Here is a 10,399-nt window from a genome sequence, read left to right on the forward strand (position 1 = left end):
CTAGGCTGGGCACTCCATACTTGGTTGGCCTATAGGATGGTTGCAAGTCTCCTGTATGTTACATATGATAACCACTATAGCGACATTTCCCAAAACGGCCTCTAAAATGAAAAAAATAATAAATCGCAGCTGCATTAATAGCAAAAGTGCCTGTACTGACATATTGTTATGCCACGAGTACGCTGTGGGTGTTTGGCAGCTGTGTACCCATTCTTAGGCCTTATTCACATCACTATGCTGGGACTCTGTATATGAAGATGCCGGTCTTATTCTTATGTGTACACACATCCTAGAAAGTTGTATACATTGTGTTCTTCATTTTCTCTATCAGATGCTGTATGATATCTGTACACTTTCTATAGATTGCAATGGAGCCTGAAAAATACAGAACTCAATTTGTCAAAAAAAATAAAAATAAAAATGGTAAGGTATGGCGGCCTCGGCGTATATGCACCAGGCTCGGACCACCTGAACGGGCGCACAAAACAATTTTGGTGTTTTTTTGTTAATGCATATCAGAAGTGGATTCAAAGGGAATAAGAAATATAACAGGATGGACTTCTCCTCCCTTTGGCTAGAGCCAATTCTGGCTATGGCTGAAAAAAAACTGAATCCTAGGTGGACACTAACGTAAAAAACGCATTGCTACTGCAAAAAAACAAACTTTTTTTTTTACATATGTGCCGTTCCACCTGTACAGAGTATCCATTTGTTTTATTTTTTTCTTACCGATTCCATCCATTTTTCTCTCTCTCATCCATTTTTCGCGCTCTTAGACAACGCTCGCACATGACTTTTTTAACTGCGTTTTTAAGCCGCATGTGAGTTTCAAAAACAGCAAGCATTTTTAAAAATCTGCTTAAAAAATTGTGTCCTGCGCTTCTTTTAAACCCTTGAGTGGCGGGTTTCCTACCACCCTGTCGTGCCCACCAGGGCAGGTTTTTTTAAAATGGTCTAATCATTGAATTTCAACTAATTTTGCAGTTGCGTCTCCAGAGCCATAACTTTTTCATTTTTCCATTGACACGGCCATATGAGGGCTTGTTTTTTGCGGGACAAGTTGTAATTTTTAAAACAGGGGGGAGGAAAAAAAGAAATGGGGGAAAAAAAGAAAAAAAGGGGCCATGTCATTAAGGGGTTAAATAATGTATTAACTTCCTTCTCTGGGTCATTACGATGCATGGATACCACATGTGTGATTATATTTTTGATTTTTTTACAAAGTAAAGGGAGACAAGTGTTTTTATAATTTTTTAAATAATTTTTTTACTTTTTTTTTTTTTTTTTCTTTTGTTCCTTTAGGGGACTTCCACAGGGACCCATCAGGACCCCTGATCACATTCCGGGGGTCCGATGGTGACAGCCCTTTACATGCTGCAGTGACAGCCCTTTACATGCTGCAGTCACATAGACTGCCGCATGTAAAGGGTTAACAGCAGAGATCGGAGGTTTTTTCTGATCTTTGCTGTAACAGCTAGTACCTAGCTGTCCTCTCACAGCCAAGCACCAAGCTCTCCCTGCCACAGAGACCATCGGCTTGCTTCTGACAAGCCGATGGTCTCTATGGCAACCTGTAAACAAAGCAGTGCAGGAGATTGCCGACATATCAGCTTGTGGCATTGTGCTCTGCAGCTCCCATAGTGATACATAGCCCGGAAATCTTCCGGGCTATGTTGCTATGAGCAGTGGAGCTCGTCCCGGAAAATTTCCGGGCGTGCCACTCAAGGGGTTAAGGGGCAAATTAGTTTTTTCTCATGGGTCATAAATATTCACTTACTTTTTTGGTCTTGATGGAGTTTTGAATTGCTTTGGAACATTACAACAAGAACTGCCGCATGTGAATGCAGCCTTAAAACTGGCGGCACAGACTGCCCTTTTTTGTACCCTCATTGACTTGCATTGGCAAATCTGGAGCACAGATGGCATCAGAATAGTATGCGCCATGAGATTTTTCTCACAATTCATGTGAGAAATAACTGACATGTGTCTTGCCGCACTGACTAACATGGCACCGTGTGCTGCCGCAGTCTATTTGGTCTTTACTCGGACTAATAAGAGGCGAGGACCACGACTGCAGCGGCATTTCTCCAAAAAGCGCTGTGTGTGAAATCACTCTTCAGCCTCTATAGACACAGAGCTGAGGAGCGGCTAACAGTCCAAAGACAGATTGCTAATAACAACCAATCAGAACACAGCCTATATTTCACTAGAGCAGTTTTACAAATGGAAGCTGCTCTCTGATTGGTTGCTATGGGCAACAAAGCGCAAAAACTATATAGAAATAGCTTGGAAAACCGCTTCAGATAGCTGCAGCCCGCGCGGTCGGTTATTTGTTGTACACGTCTACCCTTATCTCATTATACAAATGAGTACCTCATTTCCATAGTGACATTGTCTGCGGCAGGTGATGCCACGAGCCGTTACGACACGGTCGGTCACACGCTTGTATTTCCATTCCTCTACTGAAATTTATTTTTGTTTTTGGGAAAATCCCAGAATATATGAATACGCCGGCGAGCGCTATGGCGTCTATACGGGGTCCAGCAGCCGCAGGTTTTGGCAATGGTGGGAGAACTAAGGACTTCTACTTTTACTAATATCTCATTCACCCGAGCATACGCAGTTTTTGGTGCGTATTTCATGCGTTTTGGTGTATTCATTGCTTTTTTCAGATGCACAGAAAAACAAACAAAAAACCCCAATAACACAAGGTCTAATTGGTGTCACCACAGTACTAAATACACATCTAACATCCGTAAATACGCCACGCCTGAATACACCATGTTAATTCAATAGACTCATATCCAGTCCGTAAAAAATACTGAGTACGGGGAAAAAAATACGCTGTGTACATGAGGCCTTACTGATGTGCAAAAAAGTGATATTTAGGCCAGCTTCACACTGGCATAAGCGTATTTATGTGTGCATTTGCACTGCATATTTATACTGTATTATTTGCGCACGCAAGCCCTGCATATTTGCAAGGTAAATACATAAACAAACAAAAAAACACGCATGCCAAATTTCTATTGATTTTAGTCGGCAATTAAGTTTAATTAGTATAATATGCGCCATTTCTGTGTGCAATACACACATAAAAAAGGGACGTGCAGTGTTTTTTCTTGCATGACTAAAATGCGCGCACAAAAAACGTGCATGTGACTAAACCCATTGAAATCAATGGGTTCTGTTTACCAAGTATTGCACACGCAGAATATGCAGTGTAAATGCGTTTCTGTGGATAGACACTCTGGCTGTTATTTCATGGCAATGGGTTCTGTAAGGCTGGGTTCACACAGGGCGAATTTGCCGCGGAAATTCCGCCGCGGCAAATCCGCCTGCGGCCGCTAATCTCGGGATTACCCAGCCATGTGGACGAGATTTCTCAGAGTACGCAGCATGTCCAATCTTTTTTTCATTCCGCTGTGGCCGCTCTCTCCTCTAAGGGAGCACTGGCCGCAGCGGAAGAGCGAGCAGCCGGGCCGCTTCAAAGCCACTGCGGGTTTTTCTGCGGCGGTTCTCCCGGCGGAAATCTCGCGGTTTTTGCTGCGGCCAAACCGTGGGATTTCCGCCGGGAATACGCCCAGTGTGAACCCAGCCTAAGTGTAAAAATAAAAACAAAAAAACCACACATCAAAAATGCGCTTTGGAAAATATACGTGTGTTTTTAATCAATTTTATTGGGTGAAGTAAAACGCAAAACCACGTGTATTTTTCATAAACTTATGCGTTTTTAATGCAGACAAACACACTGCCGTGGAATCGCAGCTTAGGGACCGTTTCACACAGCTGTATGCGCAACTACGTTTGCCACTACGGAGCGTAGTTGCACGTGAACGTTTTTTTTTCTTCTTCTCTGGCCATTCAAACTCTGCCCTATAGTGAGAGGGTTTGAAGAAAAATAGCAGGAAGATAGGGCAAGTCCTATCTTTTCTCGGGCGTAGAATTCAACGGTTTTGTTTTGTCTATCACGGCCGCATAACGGGAGGAAAACAGGTTTGTCTGCTTAAGCCTTATGGGTAGGTTCACACAGCATATCTGACGAGCCAGAAAATAATCTGCATCACATTACGCCTATGTGAACGGTCTATTCCTAGGCGTGGATATGTGTCAGAACACACGTGCAAACCGGGTCCCACTGACTGCAAAGCCAAAAAATCCAACGCGGAAAATGAGAAAAGTGACATGTTGGGGAAAAGCATGTCATCAAGCCAGGGATACGTTGTGCTACTACAAACCAATGAGATACGGATCGTAAGCATCCTTACAATGCCTGATGGGCAGCATTCAAAAATCGCAGCCTCTAAAAATCGGGTCCGAATCCGCAGCAGCTTGACGTAAATCTGAGTGCGGACTTAGTCCTCTAAATGGGTAAAATCTGGGTGCGGAAATCCAATGTGGAAATTCACGTTTCCGCATCAAGAACTGACCCGCCACTTCCTGAAGCAGAAACTTGCGAAAACGCAACTTTATGCATCAGCATTACGCATGCAGATTTCCTAAGCTGCGGATTTGGGTGCATCCTGATTTTGGCCCATATGAAAGGTCCCTGTAGGGTGTATTTGCGCGTAAAATTTACATGCGCAGTATGCAAAAACGGAACCCATTGATTTCAATGGGCTCATCCGCATTTCCTTTTTTTGCGCACGCATTTCGATCGCACAAATGCTCTCCATGGAAGTCAATGGGGAGGGGGGGTGCACAAATGTGACTACAATACGCAAGGAGATGCATAATACGCTACTGGAAAAAAAACATCTGAAACTCATTAGATGAATTAGCCATTTCAAATGGTGCGTCTTTGTTTGCCACGGGCAGAAAAAGTATAGTAAAACATGCCGATACGCATGCAAAAAAAGCCTAGTTCATGCGCAAACGCCCATGTCAAGGAGCCCTTGGGCTACTATTAGGGCTCCTTCACACCGGCGAGGGTGATGTCAGACTGCAATTCACAGCCCAATATCGCCCTCACAATCCTTTCGAAAACTACTGCGGGGTTCCCTTCATCCTTGCCACGGCTGTCACAGGAGATTGCCATGTTCTCCAACGGTTTTGCATGGGGTTCGCACTGCTGCTGCCCCATTGAAAACATGTGGAAACCCCTGGATGCGGCAGCCTCACATCCCTGCGGGGCTGAAGGACTTCCCCCAGCGCAGCTGTCACTGCTGCAGCAGGAGGATCACAGTGTTCTCCCATTGTTTTCAATGAAGCTGCCGCCGTCTCCACTGCAAGCAATGGGCGATATCGCAAGAAGAAAAGACATGTTGTGATTTTTTTTCATGCAGCATCACAACGGGAGAAAAATTGCGAAGTGTGAAGGAACCCTAAGGGCTTCTGCACGCTTACTTTTTTTCCACGGGATATCCGTGCGTTTAACACGATTGTCAATGGAACTTTCTAATGTTAAAAACACATCACAAGTTGGTGCTTTGCAATTTTTAAAATTAGAAAGTCCCACTGATAATTGCGTGAAAAAAAACCGCAGCGATATCACGTGAAAAAAAAAACACGCAAGAAAAATGCAAGTATGCAGGAGCCCTTGGACAGCACCAAAAAACACATGTATTTTTGAAAAGCACGCAAGTGTTCTGCATTTTTGATCACTGTTAGTTATTCTCAGTGACGTAAAACTCGTGATTTGTTTGCATGCTTTTTCCAAAGTGTGTTTTTGGTGCGTTTGTAGCAGCGGTAAAAGGGCTGAGCAGATGTTTATTTAACGGCCATTAAATCTTAATGACAAGTTTGCTGAGTGTCACATAGCAATAAACACACCTGTAGGATAGCAAGCACTGAGCCGACGTTGTCACTGTGACACACCCACTGCAGGGGGGTACATTCTGTAGGTCTGCTACAAAGTAGCAAAATGTGGCAGTGTGACGTAAATCACTGGGAATCATCGAGTGACTTTGTTACATTCTAGCACCCTGAATGTGGCAACAGTCACTGCAACCCGTCACGGCGCACAACATAAGAAGCAGCTTATAAAAACAAATTAAGGATAAAGTTACAATTCACATCAAGGTGTGATCAATCATTCATCAGTGACGATTTAATCTTACCTGTCTATGTGCTCCATTTATACATGTTCCATTGATGTAGGGCTTATGGCCATTTTCTTGGGGAACACCCTTGACCCCTGCCGTCTTCTCTCTGCCTGCCTGTAAGGTCTTTGCAGAGCTATGCCCTGAAGCAACTCCATTAACCTCATCTTTTGGCTGCAGGCTCAAACCACAAGACCTTTGGAATTGGGCCACCAGCTGAGGGTCCTGCAGAATGTCCAGCAATTCCATGGTCTGTGCAGGGGAAACTTAATAAGAGGCGATAGAATAGATCCAGACTTTAGTTTGCCCTTTGATCAGCATAGATACAGCATAGAGTACACACCGTGGGAAACAGGTGTATAAGGCGGTCCTAGTGCCTGCACACACCTTACTCATCTTGCAAAATACTCTGGAGCAGTAACATTTTCATTGCCAAGTACTATTTGGATGCATAACACACATCATACATTAGTCAATAAGGTGACATCTGCCCTCGTTACGCTCCTTGAAAAGACTAATCCAACCAGTTCTCTTATGCAAGCGCAGGATAAAGAGCGATCAAATTAGCAAATCAGGTTTTCATTTGCCGGGCTGCAATGATCAGGAAGTGCCCAGACTTGTAAAACTTCAATAGTATTTGATTTTTTTCTTCCTCCACAATTGATAGCATAGATTAGGTTTCTTCTATAGTAGTCAGTCACATTATAAAACTTAGGCTGCATTCACACGAACGTATATCTCCCCCGACCCTGCAGATGAGGACGACGTATATCGGTTCGGCGTGAAAACTGAGCCGATATACTTTCGTGTGAATGCAGCCTAAGGAGCACCTCCACCAAAATAAAAAGACAGATCTAAATGCATAAGCCACTACCAGAAGATTATGGTAGGGGCTTATTCCTCTCTCCCTATTGAGTACTGTCAGACAGCTCTGTCCGTATCGCCGCGGCCCAGGTTGGTATTGGTGCAACACAGTGGGAGATATGCCTATATTACCAAACTGGACCATTGCAATACGGATAGAGCTGTTTGTTTCTGGGTCTGTCTACAATGACGGTGGCCTGGCAACCAGCTGATCGGTAGGGATCCCAAGCGACCATCCAGCCCTGCATAAACAAAGATGGCCACACCAACTCCTCTGACTGCCTGATGCTGCTGTGTATTAGTATGCATCATCAGTATAAGATAAAATATAATAAAAATCTTGTTATTTGTATAGCACCAACTTATTCCACAGCACTTTCAGGTAATTTATTTTACCAATCTCAGAAGGCTAGAGGGCTGAGTTAATGTTGAGCCAGCTACCTGAACCATACAGGGATTGAACCCACAACCTTCAGGCCATAAGCAAGAGTTTAGCATTTTATGCTACATGAGAAACTACAGCTGCTTTGGTTAACCAGTGCTGCCTACATAAGCATTGCTGACCAGTCAGCGGAGCATGTAGAGTCCCAGATTCAGAAACAATATTCCAGATAAGGTCTGACTAAAGGCCCTTTTACACGGGCCGACAGTCTTTTAAACAACTGCATGAGCACTGATATTACCGCTACGGTTGTCAGCACTTGTGCAGAGAATTTAAACTGAAAGATTTGCTGCCGGCCCATGGGATTCTCGTCTGCTTCTCACTCAGTGCTTCACCTACTATGGGAAGCACTGAGCGGGGAGCATTTACATGGGATGACAAGACAGCCAGCCTGACTAAAAACTCAGCTTAAACGACCAGTGAGTGATATTTTTCGCATTCACACTGGACGATTATCACTCAAATTTTTGAACAAATTTTGAGCGATGAGCTATACATGTAAATGAGCCTTAAGGCAGAGTGAAGGGGGATAATTATGTGTGATTGTTCTCAGTGAGAGAAACCAAGTAATCTTGTAGATATGATACCTTTTATAGGCTACCAAAAAGCATTATGTTACAGCAAGCTTTTGGGGATATCTCGCCCCCTTCGTCAGGCTAGTGGTACTCCAGCACTCTCTGTTTCAACTGTCAGGTCCTAATGTAATGTATAATATGTGTGAAATATTATTATGTTATTGTTGATATTCCTCCATTCTAATTGTGGGTATGTGCCTTTAAATGTTCAATAATGTGTTAATTGATTGTGTTCTTACAACCTACCTCTGCATTACTGTGCAAAATACAGACTAAACTGCTGTTATGTCTGTCAATCACCCCTAGCTAGTTCAGGGATTGGATAGTCAGTTTCCCCCTAACTCAGGCTTGGTTGAGTGGGAAAGTATAAAAGGCAGAGAGTGGCTGGGGTTAGACAGTCTAGTCCAGGGAAGCCTGAGATAGAGACCATGGAGGAACCAGGAGAACATCTTCACTTAGCCTTCCAAGTCCATGCTACAGTCTAGTCCAGGGCTGGAGAGAGTCTAGTGCAGGAGAGCCTCAGATAGAGACTGAGGAGGAACAAGGAGACCATCTTTACTCAGAAGTCAGTGTGGTGGGAAGGAGAACATCTAAACTGTGACTACCTAGCCAAGTTATTCTAGAGAGTCAGCAGAGGAAAGAGATAAAGAGAAAAGAAGAGGAAATATCAGGGAAACGAAACAAAAGACAGAGTCAGTGCAAAGTAAGGAGCCAGTACCAAGTTAATCATTTTCAGTCCGAACCTGCTAACTATAGCTATAGTGAATGATGCACATGAAGTTTGTGTTCTGGTAATGCCTGTAATGATTTACTCCAATTTAACGCCAATGCAAACGGTGTAACTGCTACCAAGGAAGGAACTGTTTCTATCTCAATAAACTGTTAAATTGATTTCATCCTCAAAGTCTGCTTCCTGGAGTGCTTCCCACCATCTCCACCATCTGCACTGAGGTACCACTGTAGTGGCCCAGAACATCATCCTAGTCCCCTCCATAAATGTCATACATCTTTTTCCTATGTGGATGCACTGTGCAAAGCTTGTCTTGTCATATCTAGTGTGTGTGTTGCACAGCTGTGGCGCTTGAGAGGTTAATAGTAATAAAATCAGTGCATGCGTGTAGATGTATCATTTTGTCATGTGATGTGCTACAAGTGAGGTGATAAATGTGAGTGCTTAAGAGCGGGAAGAGGTCTTCCATCTTTTCTGCTGGGAGAGTGCTAACACGGAGCCACATGGAATCCATGTAGGTGAAGGTGGAGGAATAGGAGCGATATCCCGTAGCGATTGGAATCTGAATGTGAATGGAGTGAGTCTCAGGATCCGAGAGAGAGAGCAATTCCCAATAGTTCTGTATAGAGGAAACCACCATACAGGTGTCAATTCACACTACAGGTTTTTCCTGTGCGGCCGTCCAAAGTCAGGATCACCATACAGAGGTACACTGCTGAGACACACCCACGTACCTGCCATGCAGGGTGTTGTTGTTTAAGCCTTCATGTAAATAATTGTCTGCCAGGAAGTCTGCAGAGTGACCCCTACCTCCCCTTCCTCCTCTGGAGTGCTCTCAGTCCCAGAGCTGTGCAGTTCAGATACGTACTGAGCTTTAGTCTACTTGCAATTAAGAGAATTGTACCTGCATTGCCTTGAATAATTGTTTGTGAAAGTTATTTCTTCAAGTAAAGTTATACCAGGCCCTAACCATTCCTGGGGACCTGAGGTACTATACACTAATCTCTGTGTTTATTCTCCACCATGTAGCATACCGGTGTGTGGGAACAGTGGCATCACGAGTGATAACTACTACTACTCCCCTCATCCCGTTTATTGGCATTTCCTATCCTAGGGGTGTCGTAGGTGGCCTGCAATCCTGGCTACGTGTCATCCTTCTGGAACCAGAGCCTGGTAAGTGCCGCCGTGACAAGCCAACACTTAACCCTCCCAACTCTACATGATAGTCAAGAGTCCGGGGTCATCCCTCTGTGGTGTTGCACCACACTATCCGCTCTAGAGGCAAGGACTACTAACCCAATTTTTGTTTAGTTCTCTAAATTTTTATATTTAATTATTTTGCTCGAAGCGGGTCCCTTCCCGTACGCGAGCTGATGTTACGACGGACAACATCTTACCCTGCCCAACTCCGCAGGCAGTGCACAACAAGAACTACCAATCTCTTTTCAACTGCAGTAGTACCAGTCCACATTTATCACCTTTCCAGGAGGAGCACCAGAGCCACCACGACTACCATCTTGATTTTCCCTCGCTGCTTAACCTCTCCTTGGTCTGGGGTGCTGCACATGTAGCTAAGACAGGAACACAGGCCATATTCGGACCTCTTATGGAGCATCAAGATGCCATGTGCCGGAGGCCTCAAACAGACATTACAATGGACTTGCTGTTTTTCACTAATGTAAAATATTGTGAGTGCTATAAATAATGGCATCGTTTGATCATTCTAATGATGGAATAGGAAATCTAA

General features: G+C 44.1%; 1 protein-coding gene and 1 long non-coding RNA gene across 2 annotated transcripts in view; one reads left to right on the plus strand and one right to left on the minus strand.

Moving 5' to 3' along the window:
• Nucleotides 1-6,444, minus strand: part of SGPP2 (sphingosine-1-phosphate phosphatase 2) — a 54,116-nt gene extending 47,672 nt beyond the window's left edge. Inside the window, exon 1 of the mRNA XM_066598885.1 lies at nucleotides 6,060-6,444. Coding sequence (XP_066454982.1) covers nucleotides 6,060-6,290 — 231 coding nt within the window. The 5' untranslated portion in view covers nucleotides 6,291-6,444. The remainder of the gene's footprint in view (nucleotides 1-6,059) is intronic.
• LOC136624967 (uncharacterized) overlaps nucleotides 1-10,399 on the plus strand; it is a 47,128-nt gene extending 36,729 nt beyond the window's left edge. The window contains exons 2-3 of the long non-coding RNA XR_010792499.1: nucleotides 9,682-9,825; nucleotides 10,139-10,399. This is a non-coding gene — a long non-coding RNA (uncharacterized lncRNA). The remainder of the gene's footprint in view (nucleotides 1-9,681; nucleotides 9,826-10,138) is intronic.

The sequence above is a fragment of the Eleutherodactylus coqui genome, chromosome 1, assembly GCF_035609145.1.
Source record: "Eleutherodactylus coqui strain aEleCoq1 chromosome 1, aEleCoq1.hap1, whole genome shotgun sequence".
Classification (NCBI taxonomy): Eukaryota; Metazoa; Chordata; class Amphibia; order Anura; family Eleutherodactylidae; genus Eleutherodactylus; species Eleutherodactylus coqui.